The sequence below is a fragment of the Sinocyclocheilus rhinocerous genome, unplaced genomic scaffold, assembly GCF_001515625.1.
Source record: "Sinocyclocheilus rhinocerous isolate Xijiao unplaced genomic scaffold, SAMN03320098_v1.1 scaffold271, whole genome shotgun sequence".
Taxonomy (NCBI): domain Eukaryota; kingdom Metazoa; phylum Chordata; class Actinopteri; order Cypriniformes; family Cyprinidae; genus Sinocyclocheilus; species Sinocyclocheilus rhinocerous.
The window spans coordinates 676,382-696,537 of NW_015657574.1; the positions used below are offsets into that span (position 1 = coordinate 676,382).

The 20,156-nt window shown below is 36.7% G+C and overlaps 4 protein-coding genes across 9 annotated transcripts in view; 1 reads left to right on the plus strand and 3 right to left on the minus strand.

Moving 5' to 3' along the window:
• LOC107721309 (cell death regulator Aven) overlaps positions 1-6,208 on the minus strand; it is a 36,261-nt gene extending 30,053 nt beyond the window's left edge. The window contains exons 1-2 of the mRNA XM_016529248.1: positions 5,913-6,208; positions 4,119-4,296 (exon numbers count right to left, since the gene is read on the minus strand). Coding sequence (XP_016384734.1) covers positions 4,119-4,296; positions 5,913-6,107 — 373 coding nt within the window. The 5' untranslated portion in view covers positions 6,108-6,208. The remainder of the gene's footprint in view (positions 1-4,118; positions 4,297-5,912) is intronic.
• A 1,071-nt stretch (positions 6,209-7,279) lies between these two features.
• On the plus strand, positions 7,280-8,797 carry LOC107721291 (muscarinic acetylcholine receptor M5-like). The gene has a single exon (XM_016529224.1). The coding sequence runs from the start codon at positions 7,280-7,282 to the stop codon at positions 8,795-8,797; it is 1,518 nt and encodes a 505-aa protein (XP_016384710.1).
• A 1,050-nt stretch (positions 8,798-9,847) lies between these two features.
• On the minus strand, positions 9,848-12,434 carry LOC107721381 (ER membrane protein complex subunit 7-like). The gene is made up of 5 exons (XM_016529376.1): positions 12,034-12,434; positions 11,622-11,741; positions 11,397-11,535; positions 11,075-11,155; positions 9,848-10,964 (listed from the first exon to the last, which is right to left on the minus strand). The coding sequence occupies exons 1-5, from the start codon at positions 12,315-12,317 to the stop codon at positions 10,818-10,820; spliced, it is 771 nt and encodes a 256-aa protein (XP_016384862.1). The 5' UTR covers positions 12,318-12,434; the 3' UTR covers positions 9,848-10,817.
• Positions 12,435-13,230: 796 nt separating this feature from the next.
• LOC107721278 (KATNB1-like protein 1) lies at positions 13,231-17,579 on the minus strand. 6 transcript variants are annotated; one of them, XM_016529208.1, is made up of 10 exons: positions 17,414-17,579; positions 16,253-16,380; positions 15,612-15,649; positions 15,241-15,517; positions 14,767-14,882; positions 14,433-14,483; positions 14,243-14,332; positions 14,035-14,139; positions 13,845-13,941; positions 13,231-13,754 (listed from the first exon to the last, which is right to left on the minus strand). In XM_016529208.1, exons 2-10 carry the CDS (start codon positions 16,367-16,369, stop codon positions 13,722-13,724), a joined length of 924 nt encoding a protein of 307 aa, XP_016384694.1. In that variant the 5' UTR covers positions 16,370-16,380; positions 17,414-17,579; the 3' UTR covers positions 13,231-13,721. The 6 variants fall into 6 exon arrangements, with proteins under 6 accessions (XP_016384694.1, XP_016384689.1, XP_016384695.1 ...); XM_016529203.1 differs by having other exon boundaries at positions 14,243-14,347; XM_016529209.1 differs by having other exon boundaries at positions 13,845-13,938; positions 17,414-17,577.
• Positions 17,580-20,156: the final 2,577 nt, after the last annotated feature.

Below are 20,156 nucleotides of genomic sequence, written 5' to 3' on the forward strand. Positions count from 1 at the left end.
GCACTGGGTAGCTGGCCAATCAGAGCACACCTCGTTTTTCAGACCGATGAGCTTTGTAAAAATCGACGCGTTTCAGAAAGGCGGGGCATAGAGGAGAAAAAATAATGTACAGTATGTGGAAAATAATGTGTTTTTTGAACCTTAAACCGCATAAACACATTTCATTACACCAAATACACAAAATAATGTTCTTTTTAGCAACATCATATGACCCCTTTAACCTTTGTGTTAAATATTAAATATAAATATATTAATTATAAATATTAGATCATAAATATTTTATCTGCATGCACTCTTATTTTTTAATTACCTGTAAATACAGGTTTTTATTACCTGTACATACAATTTTCTGCATTATGTTTAAAATACAGACTCTTCACCGAAACCAGAAATCAATGCAAAGCTAATATGGCTGTGCTTACAAATATTCAACCACCTTAAAGGGGAAAGTGTTACCTTTTCTGAGGGAGCTCCACATCATTTTCATCTGAAGGAGATTATTTTTACCTTATATTACGAGATAACTACTACACTTTTCCTCATAGTGTGTCTTCAAACCAATGTAAGTTTCAGGTACATTCTAAAAAAAGAAAAAAGGGCCCCAGTGCTTAAGCACTGCCCTGACGCTGGGCTTAGCAACAAATTCACCGCCACAGTGACAAGGATTGGATGATGCCATCCAAATTCAAAGATGTTATTGAGAGTTTCTGACAGATTAATCTCCAATCAGCTGTGAAATTAGACTAAATAAAATTACCCATCTGTGTGACAGTAATATGCACAAAAAATGATAAAGCCTCTTGGCAAACAGATTTTAAGTTATCTGACAGATGTAGTTTTCTCTACATTGACAGCTTAAGAGATAGGGCCGCTGGAGACCATAATTTGACATGCACAATAACAGATCAAAGCAAGTCAACAGATAACAGCAATCTTGTTGCTGAATGCAAATTCATACCTTATGGAATACTGTCTCAGCTGTCTACACCTGTCTTACTGTACGTGCCAAAGAATGCTTAACCGCCAGAATGTGGTTTCTATGAATCGCATGAGGATTTCCTTACTCAAACTCACTGATTAAACACTAAAAACTACCCTGTGCAAGCACCTGCTATGATGAAGGAGGAAACTCATCTGCGAATGAATCTGTTTCTATTGTTATTTGCATAAAGCAATAAGGATGTAGGTGCAACTGCAAGTTATATGAGAATTATGGAAATGAAAATGTCAAAAGTGGGCATAAAATTATTAAAAACGTTTTTTAAAGGAATGATGAAAATTGCGTCGTCATGTCGTTCCAAACCTGTAGGAATTTGAGGGTGACTAAATGATGACAATTTTCATTTTTAGGCACACCAACCCTATAAAGAATGCAGATTAAGAAAACTCAATGGTAAGGGAAGGATGTTCCTCCACTTTATTCCACTCCCTGGTGAAAGCTGAATTACACTCATTTTGTACCTAATCAGTCCGTTACCACCACAGTCACTAATCAGAGCCTGCTGGCAGAATCATAATGAGATAAAGGACAGTATGTCGAGTATCGCAGGGGAGGTTGGGCAACTTTGAAAGACTGAGCAGACCGGAACAGCCTTCTTTCTATTTACAACTTAGCTGAAGTCATTATATTGCAATATTTGACCAAGAGGTGTGACCATATTTACCGTATATATCTTGCAAAGTCAAACAAAACATTTAAATATATTTTTTCATGGTTAAAATACGAAAGACAGAAAAGATTCTTCTTCAAAGCAGTCAAGCTACAGCACTGAATCATTTTAAAGTCCTATAATAAGCACCAACCTTCTTTTGTTGTTGTCATATGACAAACAAGTGGTGCTGCACAACCACATCATTTTGATGGAAAAGCTGTCTTGCACAATTCCTGAAGTCATGGATACAATACTTGTTCTGGAGAACAGATACGAATTCCACCCACATTCACAGGGATCAGCGAGTTTGAACCTCTGATGACTAATCGCAAATGTGCAGGAAAAAAATGGAGAGCAACAAAACAGATTAAGTGCTCCAATTTTGTGTGGAGTACAACTTTAATGGTTTGGCCACAACAAACAGAAACAGATTGCTACTAACAAATTACATTTCTGCTATGTTTGTTTGCACAGACATGCATGAGTGATATATAAAGTCTTTCTCTTACAATGCCACAAGAGGCAGAGCAGTCCTACAGTACTTCACTGTCGTAAAATTAGATGACACAAATATATCTCATAAATATCAATGTGGCTTTTGAGGAAGCAGATTAGGGAAATGAGAGGCAAATTGAGCAAAGAAAATTCCCTCAAGAGAACAGCGCAATGGAAACTTATTCTGCACTTACACTGGATTTAGGCTCATTAAACTTGAGGAACAAATGCCTCTGTGATGGTTCATTTTGAATGATTAGACAGTTGTGTTAATGACCTGCCCTTGAACAAAATGTACACTCTCTGCATCAACATGACATATAAAAAAAAAACTTGTATTGTTTTGGCTATGGGCATTTCCTTAATATCCATTACATGAATTTCCATGGTTATTAAATAAAAGAACTAAACTCAAATTTTGAACTATTTTAACTTGCTTACACTATTACTCAAAAGTTTGGAGGTGATAAGATTTTTTTATTGTTTTTATTGTTTATCTTATGCTCACCAAGGCTGCATTTAGTGTCAAACGATCCTTCAGAAATCATTTTAATATGCTGACTCAATGCTCAAGAAACAGTTGTTCTGTTTTATATTTTTGTGGATATGTGATAAATTTTTTTTGGATTCTTTGATGAATAGAAAGTTCAAGAGAACAGCATTTATGTGAAATAGAAATCTTTTGTAACATTATACAATAAATGTTTTGACTGTCACTTTTGGTTTTTGATTTAACACACCCTTGCTGAATATTAGTATATATATATATATATATATACACACACATATATATTAGGGCTGTGACAACCGCATGCGATTAATTGCACAGTCCTAATATATATATATATATATATATATATATATATATGTGTGTGTGTGTGTGTGTGTGTGTATGTATGTATGTATGTATGTATATATATATTAACCCTTGTATGGTGTTCGGGTCTGTGGGACCCGTTTTCACTATTTGTCAAAAGAAAAATGATACGATTAATTATTTTTTCAAACTCAGACTCATTGGTCTTGGCTCATTTTCTGTGACTATCAGAAATTTATCAGATTTATCAATTCTATCAGATTTATCAGAACACATTTTCAATGACCACACACTGTACACCCCCCTACACATTTATATTACATACAGGATGTTCAGGTCTACTGGACCCGGGGCTAATAAAAGTGTGGAAATTTTAGGTCCTGTGTACCTTCACTCTGTCCTCCTATTGTCTGAGCCTGCTATTAGTATGTGTATATGTGTGTATGTGCGTGAGAGAGAATCTGTGAGTGTGAGTGTAAGTGTAAGTGTGAGTTTTGTGTTTCTGCCACTGATCTATAATCATTATGTATAGATCAGTTGTTTCTGCCCCTGCCATTCCCGCACAAGGTTGTAGCACTTTAATTAATAAATGTGATCTAACAAAGGGAAAGGACAAATATTAACCATATATGCTGTTTATATTGCTTGTAATTGGGATGAAGTAAACATCTGTTGAGTATTTTAACATAAAATTTCTAATTGTGTTGAATTAAAAACCCCAAAAAACGCAGCGGGTCCACCAGACCCACGAACACTGGCTGAATAACAAAAATATGAACACCACACAAGGGTTCATTTAGAATTAGAATATTACTTTAAATTTTTTTTAAATCATACTGACTTCAAACTTCTCATTCAGGCAGCTTGAAATAAACCCGGTGATTGGTAATGGTAGTTTACTGTGCTATTTGTAAACATGGCAAAAACTGTTGCTCATGAGATGAGTCATCCATTAATCAGATCCAACCGTGTAACAGAAATAGAGCTTTGCCCTTCTCGTTGCCCTTTGGTATCTCAATAGCACACAGCAGGACAGCTGGTTAACACCATCGTTATTCTACATTCATTTTGGTTTTGATCTCCTGCCTGCATGTGCTGGATCAGAGGCACGGGGGGAAATATGACACAGATTTAAGTGGGTAGTCATGTCTTACCAGCTGAAGTGAGGAGGACATGATAGTCTGTGCCTCTCTGTGCAGGAACATCTTCATTCATTTCTTCTTTCTCGGATTCCTCATAACGGTCCCAGTTGGACTCAAGCTTTCGCCTAGAGAAGGTGATGTCCTCCTCCTCTTGCTCAAAGTTTTCTTTGTTGTCATTGTCATCTTGATTCTGGAAAGCGATCAGAAAAAAAGATGACAGTGAGCAAGCATGACACAATACAACTGTTTTACTGTGACAGTCTATAAGAAACATGAAAACCTTTAAAAAAAAAAGTTAACCACCACCAACACAATATTGTACAATAATGTTACGTTACGTTAATACCATAACTTGATTATTTATCAAATTAAACTCATTAAAGGGTCATGAAACCCCCTGTTTCAGCACTGGTTAGTTCTCACCACAGTTTTGAAAAAACGCTAAAAAAGTGGGCGTGGTGCGGAGCGGAGCGGAGGAGGGGGAAGAGGGGAGACAGACAACACACTAGTGATGGGAAGTTCGGATCATTTTACCGACTCGGACCTTTGAGTCTCGTTCAGCAAAATGAACGAATCTTTTTTCGTGTCATTTCGTTAATTTAATTAATTTTAGCAAAATATAATTAAAATGTTACGTGTTACTTCCCTAACACATCTACTACTTACACAAACGTTGATCACACTACAAACAATACAAAACTGCAATAAGAAACAGAAAAGATTAATTGTTTACCTGGGTCTTCAGTCTATGATTAGCTCACCTCACCTCTTATCTGACAAGTCTTCAGGTTTGAGTCGTTCGTTCATCACGTAACAGCCCCATAAGCTTAACCAATGCAGTCTGAGCCGGAAAGAGAATTGATTAGTTCATCTCGAGTCTTCGGGTTTCTGAACGAATCACTCCCCGAGACGACTCGTTCTTCCCAAGTCACATTAAAGATTCGTTCAAAATGAACGAATTGTTCAAGAACGACCCAACACTACAACACACACAGCTTAGCGTTCAGACAGTTTCATTTCTCTCCCATCAAGTTAAAAACACAAATAAATACACAGCCATTTGCACTCTGCATCGAAAACATATAACGTTATATGAACGCGCTGTTGCAACTCTGAGAACTTTTAAGGCTTATTCTGTGGGGTTTATATAAGCCTTTTGACGGGTGTCACAGAGCTGTAAAAAGGTTATGCTCACCAAGTGAATGAATCGTGTTTGTGCCTAACTCTTATTACAAAGCAAAAACAAACACTCTTCTTTGATCCATGAACCTTTCTCTCAGTTAATGTGCGCCATGTCATCTCACAGTCTGAAACGTCTGTCATAGCAAATCAACACATGCTGTCGTGAATAATTAAGCGAAGCCTCTTCTCATAGGATAAGAACACGCAGTCTCATGAATAATTTAATAGACACCGACACGTCACCAATGTACTATAGTCCATTGCAACGTCACAAATAGTGACGTCAACACAATGTAGATTTTAAACCTGGACGATGAAAATAGCACAAAAAAGCTTCAAATTAACCAGTTTTCTCCAACAGTTAAAATTATCGGATGCTAACATTGTCTTCTATGATGTGCAACACAAACACCTCTGCTAAAATCTCAGAAAAAGTAGTCTGGGGTTTCATGACCCTTTAAAAGAGTGTGGGAGTCTCTCTGAATGCTTGTCACTTTATTTCATTTTCATATATTATATATGTATTTATATGCCATTTGTGTCTAATACCAAGTTAGCAGAGTTTTATAGTAAAAATAGCCGGAATTATTGTTGCCATGGTGATTTTTTATGTGTAACACTTACTCGTCGAAAATCTGCAGGAGGTCCAAACTCTCCCCCTCTTCCTCTACGATGATCCCGTTTGCCTCTTCCTCGATGGTGGTGGCCTCCTCTTCCGCGACCCCGGTGCTCTCCCGAACTGCCGGTCTCAGCATCACCTCCACCTCCACCTCCTCTTTTCCAATACCCACCGCGTCCCCGACTGTGTCTGCCTTCCATAACGGAACATGAAAAAAATTTGAACTAATGCCGAGACTGTAATCGTGTAACACCACAACCGTTGTTACACTTAAAAGATAACCCTTTTCAATGGGGAAACGTTCCGCCCGTTCAACTAGTTCCGCCTAACGATAAATGCGAGTTTATCAATTGACAAATGTGCATCAAATCCAAAGTTTAAGCTGGTCAAACTGAGGGAAAACAGTATGAGTAGGAGTAGTATTAAAAGCAGTAGAAGCAGCGGTGTGTGGGTAATGTGAGATCTGGCTCGGTGCTTATTCCTTTGCTTAAGAGAATGTAAAAGGTAGTTATTGTATTTTCAAGGATGAACACTTTGACTGACATATTGACATATTGCAAAAAAGCAATAAGTAAAAAGCTTATATCAATAGATATCACCGTACTTCCCTAGTTGATAAATCACAGTACATTAAGGAAATATTTTTGTATTACACTTTTTTTTTTTCATGTTTATGTTTACATATGCAAATGAGGAGCTATCTAATTATATAGGCCTATGGACTAATCTGCATATATTTCTGAAATCTGAACATGGAATAAGGCCAGGTTCAAAATCCTTATTTAATTTAGTTGACATATTAAGAGTTAAAGGTTTTTACAGAGGGGATTTTGGATATCTGTTTTCATCTCTCTGAATTATATATAACAAACCCCTTCTTAAAACTTTTAGAAAATTGATGAGAATAAAACTGGAAGATTTGGTTTATGTAAGTGCTACTGAAGTGGAGATTTCTGACCTTCATTAAAATCTAGAGATGCAAATAGATAAAAAGTTATAAAATTAGCACTTAAATGTGTATTTTGAATGTGTTCTTGTTATGGAAACAATATAATAGTCCTGAATAGCCCAAAATCTCAAAATTGACCAGTGTATGAAAAACAATGGATTTGCCTTTATTGTAGTAGGCTATGTTATCCCATAAAGTATTTGGCCCATATGAAAATCATTAGTTTATAGGCATCACACACAAAACGTGTGAAAAAAAAACACAAAATTTCTGTTCAAATTTTCCTGTTTTTGAAGTGATCATTCTCTTTATTGTGTTTTCAGACTATCCATTGCCAGGAAAACATGAAGAATATTCATTTTCATTCATTCAAGAAAATTTCATCAGTTTTCTAACCGATCATCAACGGTTAACAGGATGAACATGGATATTCAAAATTTAACCGCAAGTGGAAATGTCTCTGCTATCCTGCCTGCCCCATACAGTCTGTTGGAAGTCATAACCATTGCAACAGTATCAGCAGTCGTGAGTCTCATCACAATAGTGGGGAATGTACTGGTGATGCTCTCTTTCAAGGTCAACAGCCAACTTAAGACTGTTAACAACTACTACTTACTCAGTTTAGCTTTTGCAGACCTCATTATCGGCGTGTTCTCAATGAACCTGTACACATCTTACATTCTCATGGGATACTGGTCTTTAGGAAATATAGCATGTGATCTGTGGTTGGCACTTGACTATGTTGCAAGTAATGCATCGGTGATGAACTTGCTGGTCATCAGCTTTGACAGATATTTTTCTATTACAAGACCACTTACCTACAGGGCTAAGCGGACCCCGAAACGTGCAGGCATCATGATTGGCTTGGCGTGGTTGATATCGTTTATATTATGGGCTCCACCCATTCTGTGCTGGCAGTACTTTGTTGAAGAGAGAACGGTTCCTCCTGACCAATGCCAGATCCAGTTTTTCTCAGAACCCATAATCACATTTGGTACAGCCATAGCGGCCTTTTATGTACCGGTATCCATCATGACAGTCTTATATTGCAAAATCTACAAAGAAACAGAAAAACGTACTAAGAACTTAGCAGAACTCCAAGGATACCCATCGCTGGACAGCCATGAAGACCCTAAAGTACGAAAGCCAATACTACGATGCTTTAGCTTTAAAAGCAAGAGGGATGGGACTCAAGCATCATGGTCTTCATCCAACCAGAGTTACGTAACTAGGACAACATTGCAGTCTGAAGACTTGTGGACAAAATCAGAGCAGGTCACCACCCTGAACAGTTACACATCATCAGAGGATGACGAGCGGTCCGTCTCTGAAACAACCCCACACGAATCATTCAAGAACCAAGAATCGACAGTCAATAAAAATGGACAGCTGGTCTGTCATGAAGACAGCAAATACCTAAGTGATCTTGCAAAATGCTCCCAGACAAACAATAAAAAATGTATGTCATACAAGTTCAAGCCGATCCTTAGCGACATCACTGCTTTGCAAGGTAGTACCGAAGCCAATAGAACAAACACAGATCATTGTCAGTCCTCAGAGCCACAGGCTCCTTCATCCACATCCTCTTCTACCAAACCAGAAGATCCAAACTTGAAGATCCAGATGACCAAGCGGAAACGAATGGTCCTTATCAAGGAGAAAAAGGCTGCTCAGACTCTCAGTGCCATTCTTCTGGCATTCCTCCTCACCTGGACCCCATACAACATCATGGTGCTCATCTCCACCTTCTGTTCTGAATGCATCCCAGTGTCCCTCTGGCATCTGGGCTACTGGCTCTGCTATGTCAACAGCACCATCAACCCCATGTGTTATGCCCTATGCAACAAGACCTTCCAGAAGACCTTTTGGATGTTAGTCCTCTGCAAGTGGAAGAAGAACAGAGGAGAGGAGAAACTGTATTGGTGTGGCCAAAACCATTAAGTAACAGCAGAGATAGCAGACTGTAGATCATGATGAATGATCAATAACAATTGTTATATTAAATGGGCATTAAAATTACATTTTAGCTTATGATGTGCATACAGTGCCACAGACCATATTCTTTGCCATGTTCTAGGCAATATTTTTGTGTACATATTGTTTATATTGCCATATTGATTTGAAAAAAAAAAAATGATATAATTTATTAATGGTATTTAATTTAGTTTCTGTTTTCAAAGTTTATAGATCACTTAACATGTTTACACAATAGTGTATTGTAATATTGTAAAATGCCTTAAGGCTAGGGATGGTGAGGACATTAAATAAAGATATGGATTGTGAACTTATTATAAATACCTAACACACACAGTGTTTAATACATGATTAACTTTTTTGTGATAAAATTATTTTCATATATTGCAAGCCTTGGTCATGTCAGTGACACTGCATGCATAGAAACGTTTATTGAAATATCTGGTGTGCAAAGCAATGTTGTTGTATTGTTTGCAAAACTGCCAAAGCATCACTGTAGAGAAATACACACAAAAAGATTGTAGCTTCCCTCTGGATGTAAAATTCATTTATGGCAGAGATTCGATCACATTTTACAGTTCTACAGCATCCCAGTGTGCACTGGTCCATAATAGAAAAAAAATCTTTCATAATTGTTGTGCCAAGAATTAGATCTGAAATTACTTCAACATTAACACATCATATAAACACATTTATAAATGTTGCCTGGCTGTTTTCCATTCATATTGTTTAATAAGTCTCTACTCTTTCTGTTGTGATGACGTGCCTTTAATTTGATGTGAAATAAATGTTTTAAAATGAAATTAACTCAACTAATTGAAACATCAATCTGGATTTGGCAGGGGTTCCATCTTTTATTAAGGTCTTCAGTCAAACTGAAGATTTAAAACTACCCACTGACATACTAGCAACTGTTTACCAGTTACTTATCATGAAATGTGGTCTTAAATGTTGATGTCCATACATTTGACCATGCAAGCATCATGCTGAGAACAGTAGACAAATAATTGAGACTGATATTTTCCACCAGTTTATTTCCATTCAGTTTAAATAAGATTATACTTCATAGCTTAAATCTTATGCATTTCTCATCTTCATTCACAGTCTTGTACAAACCCAACAAGATATAGTAAATATTATAACCTAAAAGCTTTATTTCAAGTAGTTATGAAACAGAATTGGGGTCAACATCACCTCCTTGGGCTGGTCTGGAAATACACATGGTATCACTGCAAAGATGGACCCTCACATATTTTGCATCTATCTTCACCCTTTAGCTCAAGTGTGCTTTTGAAATATCCCAGGCTAGAATGCTTGAGACAAACGGAGCAAAACAACTACATACATACAGTAAGTACTAACTTCTGCATCTGATTTTGGCTTATGCAGCCGTAATGCAGCTATTGCATCAACCCAAAGAGCTCAACAGCCAATCAACAACATGCTAAATTTTACTTACTAAAGATTTAATTCTCACTTTTATTCAAGTCATAACTGAGGTGAAACTGCATTGACCTCAATTCTGTGAAGGAATCATATCTGTGTGATCTTTTGCGCAGCAGCAGTAAAGGCATAGACTACCATCATTATGTTAATTGCATTACACGATATTGAAATTTTTTAGCAAAACTGATTATCTCTGTAACTGTCTCCTCTTGGAAGAGAAATCTTGACCAGACTTTCTCACTCATTCTACTTATAAAGTTAAAACATCCTAATTAAGCTCTAAAACAAAAAAAGACATAAACATGCCTCGCTTGATCTCTACTGGTTTTATCCATTACTAAATTTTATGTATAGTTTTCAGAGTATCATTACAATGACTAAAATGATCTGATTATTAGCAATGCATCCAAAGAAGACAATTAAGCATGGAAAAGTAGTACAGTGCAAACACAGTCTTGCTTCGTCAAGCGTTTCAGTTCATATATATAAAAAAGGAAACCCAGTAAAACAGTGTTAAAGAAAACCGACAAAATACACGGCACTACCTCCTCTTCGGAGCAACACTTCTGCTGCCTTTGTTGCCTCCGCTAGACTTACTGGAGCCCTTGGAGAACAGTTTAGTCATGAATTCAGAAACATCTGGCAATTCTGGGTTAGGGTTCAACATATTCATAGATTGCTCCATTTCCTGCAGGAAAAAAACAGACATTAAATTGTATAAATAAAGCAACATACAGTGGATGAGAATGTCTGTTCAGGATGTAACACTTGTAGATACGACTTCTTGTTTTGCATTACCTTTCTCATCTCAGGATCATTCGTATTTACCACCTTTGGGAGCAGTACGATGATTAATAAGGGAAGAACCATCATCATGACCTAAGGACGACAAAATAAGCCACAACAGCTATTAGAAACCTTCAACAACACTTATGTCATAGCTAAATCATTATTATAAATGGCTCTGAAAATGTGCCTCAATACTTAAGTCAATCTAAACTAGAGGACATAAAAAATCTAGTTAAAGAATAAGTAAACATAAAATAAACAATAACTGATTAATTTCCAGTGAATGAAGTCCATCCACGTGCATTTGAAAGGAACAATTATATGATCATACCATTGGGTTCATCAGAAAATCAGTCCAGCCCCAGGTTTCTCGCTTCATGAAGTACGTGTGAGGACCACTGGATCTGATCTGAAGAGGGTACGGCTGTCGAATAACTTCAGAGGTTTTGATGTAATTCACCAAGCGTGCCCTAGGGTTCAGTAACATTCTAACATTAACTTAGCTGCTCATGAAATCACATATTAGAAGAAGGTAAGAAATGGGAATGTTAGCTACCTCATTTTCCCTTTGGAGGTAATATCCACACGAACAGGATCAAATCTGAAAGATGGTGATACAATTTCAACCACATATGAGCCAGAAGGCACATCGTTGACAGCAAAGCTCCCATCAATCCTGCAAGGTAAATTTATGTGGTTAATTGTGTAACCTTGGCAAAACGTTTAATGGCTTGTTATGAAACCCCTGTCTATCTAATCTGAATAACAATGCCCTGCAATGATATTACATACAACCTACACATTTTCACAAATACATTAGAAAACGTATTTATATAAGAGAAAGCTTAATTGCTAGAGATATTATATCATGTATTGGGACACGCTGCAGTAAATCAAGGACTGACACACACAAATTAATATTTACATCGCTTTTTTGACGTTAGCATTGCTGGTGATATATAACTCACTTGAGAAAACCAACATGTTCCTCTCCTTCCACCAGGATTCGGGCTGTGGAGATCCAGTCTTGTGTTTTCACCCCGGGAACGATCGCTCGTCCTTCGATTTTGAAACGGTCTCCATTTGACTGAGAACCTGCTACAGGCCCTGGCTCTGCGTCGGAAAAACACCATGACAACGCAAACAGAGCCTGCAGCGCCACATATATATCTAACAGACGTTTCATTTGTTGCAACGTGTTTTGGCACACGATATATATGACGTTTAAAATGTACAATATTTCACTACGCATCAACCTGGACCACGGGAATAGGACTCAGCTGAAGGAAGTAAACGGTAAACGGAACTCAGAACGCAGAGACCGGAAGAGCATCTGTTACACCACGTGATTATCATTGAGGCGGGTCTATTTCTATGGGTGGGGGTTTCGAATTGGGAGTCCCGACCTTTTTCGCGAATCGGTTCTTTTAAACAGTTCGTGTTGAATGAATGGTTTAAAATATCCTTTACATCACTGCGGTGCAGTAAATAATAATAATAATAAAATAATAAAATTAAAATTATAATCAAAAATAAATCACTGCGGAGCAGCATACATACATTCGTTGAAGAAAATCAATAGGCACATACTGCTGTTTATTGCGTTGTGTTTATTTTGTATTTTCTCGTCTCCCGGTTCAGATTGTTGCACTAGCTGATTCTTTTAAAACCTTAATATTAATATAATATAAAATTAAAACCAATTTAGTGTGTACATTGATAAATAAATACTTAAACTCATTACTAATTTAGATTTTAAAAATGCCAGTATATTTATGTTGAACTGCGTCAGTTCAATGTTTGGTTTCACTGTTTTTATACAGTCTATGGTTTCACTACATATGCTCTTATGTCAACTCAATGATCCGTTCTCAGTTTATTATGAGTCAAGCGAGTTGACGAATCGTTCAGACTGGTTTTGTGAATTATGGTTGCATCTCTGCTGAACATTACAACAATGAACATTGTCTGCAAATTTAGCACAGCTTGTTTTTTTTTAGTCTTAATCATTCAGCAACTTTCCTGACAACGTCATATCACTTTTGATTGGGGTTGTTCATACACATTATTGTTATGGTAATTATTATTTTTTAAATCTTAGTCAACATGTGAATAAAATGTAAATATTCATATAAACTTCAAAAACATTTAGTTTATGTAGATTTATTTGAAAGCTGATTAAAAGAAAAATCACTATGTACACATTACACTCAAATATCCATTCATGATCAGGCAATGGACAACAACACACTAATAACTTAAAACTCTTGCAATTCAAGTGCATGACTGAAAAAAAAAATCTGATAAAGGAACATTTACACAATCACATCCACTTAAGCAGATTCACACCATAGCACTACAAGTGCAACAGTTAAAACTTCTGCTTGGCACTTCAGTGAGTTGCCTGATTCCAGAGAGTCTCATGGAGTTGATTATGTGCCCCTAAGTCCACTTCAATGTGAAGCAGTCATTCAGTGCCTGCAGGAAGAGTTCCTCCTCCAGTGCTGAAATCGGAGTGTCTGAATTGTTCAGTTCATCTATTCCCAATTCACCACAGCCTACTGAGCTTCAGATTCACCAGCTCCAAACCAATCAAAAGCTTAAAATGCACCAAGGGTTTGTAGTGGTTATCTCCATAGTGTGCTACAATGATACATCAGCGCAGTTGTGACACATACGATTCTATAATCTGCGGAAAAGAGGATGATAAAGGAAATAAGGTAAGACTGATTTTTGTGAACAATTGCAATTTTTCACTTGACTAGGAAAAATAAAACACCTTCGCTGTTTCTCCTACAGTTCCTGGAACTGAGCTTAAGTGTCTCTTCCCCTCCCACAGTTCAAGAAGCGCCGTCTTCATTGCCTGAACATTCCTGCTGGGTGCAAACATATTTAGTTACAGCTTCCAGCTAACATTTATAAGATGTTCTGTCATTTCATTTCCATGTATTCATATAAAAATGAAGCACCTGTCATTTGAAAAGCCATCGTGCAAGCTTTTGTTGTTTGTGGAGAGCTCAGACCACCATTTTTTAATGATAGATTGAACCCAGTGTAAAGCTACGATGAGGTGTCTGGAAAACATTCAACCGTTTAAAAGATTAATTTAAACTTGAGCAAAATGTATAATGACAATAAACAACGATAGCAAATAAAAATACAGGACTAAATACTTACTCTTCATATTTAGTGTTAAGAATCATTTTCACTTGTGGTAAAAGGTCAACACAACAGCCTATTGAAATACACGGCTGTTCTTCCTGAAGACTATAGAGGGAGAAACTGGTATGAAACAACATATCCATCAAATCTACAATGTGACAACAATGACAAACTTTGAATTTTAAACAGGTCTTAACTAGGCTACCTTTTTGTGAGTACAGGCAAACAGTCAACAAGCACCCCTGTGTCTTGTATTCTGGGGAAAAATGTTGGTTAACATGGTATTCATAAAATGTAGAATTGCAAGCATCAATTATGCCAAAAAATGTGAGAAAAAGGGGAATTCAACATGCTGTTCTCTATACAAATCTATTTATACTTGCAATATTTACACTACTGTTCAAAAATTTTATCTAAGATTTATTTTAATGTTTTTGAAAGAAGTCCCTTATGCTCACCCATTGCTTCATTTATTTGATCAAAATACCACAAAAACAGTAATATTGTGAAATATTAATGTCAAACTTCAAAACGCTAACCTGTTCAAGTATGCCACTAGTTCACTTGCGTTTTTCCGCCAAAGAGTCAACGCAACATTCAGTCTCAGATTTCTTCCAAAGAGCACATGAGTCATTGCTTCATGGTCCTCTAATAACTGAAATTCAACAAATGATTAGGTTAGTGCAAATATTACAATTTGATGATAGATCACCATTTTGCCATGATTGATATTGCAGAAATAGAGGGGTTGATCACTATATCATTATCATATGTGGACAATCATGAATAAGAATAAACACAGGAAAGTTTTAGCTTCGAACGACAAGAACATAGTCAACACAAGCACTTAGGGTTGCAAAGGGGTGGAACATTTCCGGAAACTTTCCAAAAATCCCTGGAACATTCAAAAAAAATCCTGTAAGTTTCCAAAATTTCTGGAATATTTCCGAAATTTACTGGAAATTTTCCACCTTTTTGCAACCCTACAAGCACTAGCGTGCAGCATATCTCACCTCAGTGAAATAATCACTGTATTTGGAGCCAGCTCCTGCCATTTTTGAGGCGTCTGTTGAGTTCACAGGGAACCCACAGTTGTCACTGTAAAGAATAGCCTGCACGTCATCAGCACAGGTCAGTTCATTTTCTTTGTTTGCCATGTCAGATGTCCTGCTTGCGGTGGGCGATCTCCGACATGCTCTTGATCCCACCCCAGAGTGACGTGTTTTCTTCTTGCTAACCACCACTCGCTTCGCTTTGCTGTATTTGTGCACACAACGGCCCACTGGAAATCTGTGGGATGGAGAATAATGCACGCTCAGCTTGTTAAAACAAGGAATAATATGAAAGGCCATTAAGTTTGCATTGCGATGGACCAAAAACATACCTCTCTTGATCTGTTTCGTCCTTAAGTGAATAATCCACCTGAAAAGAGACAACAGTAAAAAGCTAGAATTTCAAATCTGTCAGATTTTAAAACACTAGACAACATACACTTGCCCACTTTGTAAATGGTAACAGAAAAACTGTCCATCATACACTACATGCCTGAGGATCATCACACACTAATACGTCCATCATATACTATGTGGTTTCGGTGTTGACACGTTCAGACTGCAATAGTGAGTCAAAATCTGGGCAACAATTGTGTCGTGTATTCCAGCATTAAAGGGGTCATATGCGATTTCAAGTTTTCTTTTGTCTTTGTTGTGTTACAAGCTGTTTGTGCATATAAAAGTTCCATAAAGTTGCAAAGACTAAAGTCTTTGTAAAAATTTATGCGTTTCAGAAAGGTGGGGCAGAGAGGAACAATAATAATGTACGGTATGTGGAAAATAATGTGTTTTATAACCTTAAACCGCGTAAACACATTGCATTACACCAAATGATGTTCTTTTTAGCATCGTCATATGACCCCTTTAAAATACTTAATATTGTATTTGTAAACTGAAAATGATCCCCTATTAATTCCATCCAACACAAACATTACAAACAATTTGTCTATTTTTATTGGCGATTTTTACTCACCTCCTTCATGTTCTTCTCATCTCCAGAACAAACCATACGTTTGAGAAGATCATGGGTCTGGGCCTGCTTGAGCCTGTGGACTTCTGCATTACTTCCAACATGACTTCCAGTGGCCATAATAAGGGACTCTAAAATACAATGGCAAAAAAACACATTAGCCGGCACAGGATGCATGATGTTGTTAAAGCAAATAGCTGCGGTTTGTTTGTTCAAAGCCTCCATTGTGTAGCTTCTCCTTTAGAGATAAGAATCATATAATCAAATTCGTATTAAATCGAGTCAGTTGATCTTCATGGAATATTTAAATGTAAAGCTTGTGCTATGTTAGACAGTCTGGCACAGTAGCAGATTTTGACTAGGCCTATATAAATGTTTTGCTTTCCAGAACGTTCAGTGAACGGTAGTTTTGGTTATAAAATAACCAAATAACTAAAAATAACCATTAAAAAACGTTATAGGCTTTCTTTGGGTTTTCCCAAAAAAAAGTCACTTGGTTCCAAAAAATAACCAAACGGAAACCATATGCTAACGTTAAGAGAACGTTCTGGGTTTGCTAGAATAAGAGCAGTTCATAAGGACTGTTTCAAAACCCATCTAGACAATACTATATATGCTATGAACAAGTCATGACATTCATATCATGCCAGTGTAAAGAATATCGCATAATTCATTACCAAGTGTAAAGAATATCGCATAATTCATTACCAATGGACGTCTTAACACGTAGCACGTTACGCTGAGTCAGAGGAAGATGATGAATCTATGATTCGTTTGAATCAAACCTAACTAATAAATTTCAGATTAACAATCTAATATGCCTGGTAAATATCTAGACATCTGTCAGACGGAGCTTGAGGCCTCCAATGATGTGACGCTGCTGTTTAGGTTTAGGATCTGTTAGCACTGGCGAGCTAATTAAATCAACTACACGTTGACAAACAGTCAATAATCTTTGACTAAATTGCAAAAGACAAGTCTAGAGATTAGTCTACACTCACACTGGCATGTGCATATCAAAGCAGGTGATGAAAACACACCAGATAGCTAGTTGCTAAACAAACAAGTCAGGCTAATCACCTGCTAGCAAACAAGGACTTAGCACGTACAAAATCTATAACTTGTACAACGCTGTCAAACCTCGCGTATTTCGCAAGCACCCACCATAACATTGTGTAAAGTTGTCTATGCATCCTAAAGCACGTTATATATCCGAGAGCGCTTCCATTCACAACCAGGAAGAAACGGGAATTTGAGTAGATTTCAGAAGGAAGGAAGGACCATTCAAATAAATACAAACTTGAAATGCTGGGATGGGTGAAGCACCAGAGAAATGAGGGTTTAGCGACATCTGATGGATCATTAATGGAACTGCTCGGCTCTGGAAAAAACATTTCACTAGTTTCTCCATGAAACATCAGCTAAAATTGCACGCTCTTGGAAATTTCTCAACCAACGTCATGGGGTGCATCCTGGGATGCTTTTTTAACAAAACAGTGAATGGATTATATGTAAATATATATGTATATATATATGTATATATATATATATATATATATATATATATATATATAGTGATGATGATAATATATCACTTAAAATACTTTGAAGTCAACCTGCAACCCCTCTGGAGGTTTGCTAAGGCCCCTAGTGGGCCCTGGCCCTCCGGTTGACAACCACTGTTTTATATTAATAAATAGAAATGCAGTAGGCTTTAGTTAAAAAAGGTCTTTAAGATCATCAAAAACATACATTAAGTAGGTTTCACTGTGAATTTTAAGTATTGGCCTTTTTGATGCAGAACAGAAAAGATAAGAATATCACAAATAAAGGGCCTTAATAATTATTAATAATTTCATTGTAATGGTGCTTTAATCTTCAGTAAGAATCTTTTTAGAATTGATGTTTGTTAATGGTAGCATCCCTTTGCATCTAATGACCTTCAAAGGTGACCTCATGAAGTTCAAAGGTGTTATCAAAGGTGATGACTATCATGGTAGTGCTGATGTGATCATTAGGTCATGAAATGCTCCATGAAACCACATAGTAATGTGACATATAATTACTGTGATATAAGCACTTAGAGGTTGCATCCCATGTGAAATCCCATGTGAAAGCAAAGGCAAATTTCAGTTATGAATTATCCTTCACCGATGTTCTCTTACCGTACAGTTAAGATAGTGAAGTTCAGCCAAACCACTTACAATGGATTAAAATACAGTGAATATTGTCATTAAACTACATCTTGGAAGGATCTACCGGTATAGACTGATAATATGAATGCAGGAATATTTATGAACTACTGAAATGGATTTGAACGTACAGACGCAGCACACTGCCATTGTTTTTTTTATTGTTTTTTTATAAACTCTTCTCTGTTCTAAAATAATTTCTGAAGTTAAGCTAATAAAAGGCAATGCCATATCTTAAAGAATGTCTCATGGAAGACAAATCTGACCACAGTTCAAATAAAAAGCTGTTGAACTGATGGAGAAAATGGTATAAAATAGCCGACATTAAGACTCGTATTCAGACAGCCACAAAAATTCACCATCCAGTTCCACCCTTATTTGGGTTGCGCAAGTCTTTCAATAAAAATAATAATAATAGTTACTCTTTCAAGAGTCACTATTAGACTACAATCATAGCTACTATTTTAATATGTGTAAAAATAGTCTAACCAAAAAAAGTCTAAAGATAGACAGACTTCCATAGTTTTTGGAATGAAAATGGCAGACAGGAAACAAAAATGAATTTTTCACTGCACTAGTTTAAAACAAAATATTGGAATTACATTTGACTGACTTATATGAGATTTCATTTACTTTACAGCATTCATTTGTGAAAAGATTCAAATATACACTACCGTTCAAACGTTTGGGGTCTGTATGATTTTTTTATGTTTTTGAATGAAGTCTCTTGTGCTCACCAAAGCTGCATTGATTTGATAAAAAAATTCCTTCTGCCGGTCTATCTTACAACTTAATTAATGAACAGGGTGTAAGCACATAGATACTCTGTTTTACAGATGTTATAGCCACATATGATATTTGATTATATAATATCTGTGAGGGAGGCTGAGTTGCTGTGCCAGTTCATATTTCTTTTGCAGCAGGTAAGCATTCAAACTGACATTTGACATACAAACAATTCAGGCTTGTAAAATTTTGTTCCTTAAATGGATATAAAATCTGACTTTTATATTAGCATGACTAGGCAGACCTCCACCTGTGATGTAACATATTAGATGAAAAGTAAAGAGGGGCTTGACACACCAAGCTACCATCTGTCTTTTCCTGTATTGCTCATCTGCTCTCCTCTTCATCAGATTGTTGAGATCTCTGAGGTTTTGGTATGGTGGCTCTCATTTCACCTCTAATGGCAAAACCTGGAATCAGGCTGATGGGCTGAAGGATTCTGCTTATGATGTGAAATATATCAAAAATATGAAAGATTAGCTGCATTTAAAACATGAATTTACAGACAAGATATTCTTAAAGCAGGTGTTACGATAACTGAGCACTTACATCTTAGAGACCCCAGAGAGAGTAATATATTAATTCATTTAATTATCTAAGAAATCCCATTTTCACTCATTTACAGGATGGTTCCTTGTGCTGACTTGTAGGATTGACATTGACAAAATAAATATTAGTCATTATCTTTTCAGATAATCTTTCAGCTGCCTTTTTTCTTGTTGCCAAAGGTAATATATTAGCTGGATGGTACAGAATGTTCAAAACTGACAAAAGCTGATCTAGGATCAGTCATTTTGAATGTCTTCTGGACGGCTTCCAAAACACCACACTTCATGCAACCAGCAGATGGCGATGTGAAGCTGTGGAAACTGAAGTGTATGAGGGTGAGCTGAAATTTATTAGCTGTCACAACTCCATCTCAAACGTTC

Excerpts from the sequence above, each read along its gene's own strand:
- LOC107721291 (XM_016529224.1), top strand. The coding sequence starts at position 7,280 with ATGGATATTCAAAATTTAACCGCAAGTGGAAATGTCTCTGCTATCCTG.
- LOC107721381 (XM_016529376.1), bottom strand. The coding sequence starts at position 12,317 with ATGCGTAGTGAAATATTGTACATTTTAAACGTCATATATATCGTGTGC. Across the intron at positions 11,742-12,033 it reads GAACATGTTGGTTTTCTCAA|GATTGATGGGAGCTTTGCTG; the intron begins GTGAGTTATATA and ends TTTACCTTGCAG. Across the intron at positions 10,965-11,074 it reads ATGATCCTGAGATGAGAAAG|GAAATGGAGCAATCTATGAA; the intron begins GTAATGCAAAAC and ends TTTTTCCTGCAG.
- LOC107721278 (XM_016529203.1), bottom strand. The coding sequence starts at position 16,369 with ATGGCCACTGGAAGTCATGTTGGAAGTAATGCAGAAGTCCACAGGCTC. Across the intron at positions 13,942-14,034 it reads GATGGCTTTTCAAATGACAG|CAGGAATGTTCAGGCAATGA; the intron begins GTGCTTCATTTT and ends GTTTGCACCCAG. Across the intron at positions 13,755-13,844 it reads CTGTAGGAGAAACAGCGAAG|ATTATAGAATCGTATGTGTC; the intron begins GTGTTTTATTTT and ends TCTTTTCCGCAG.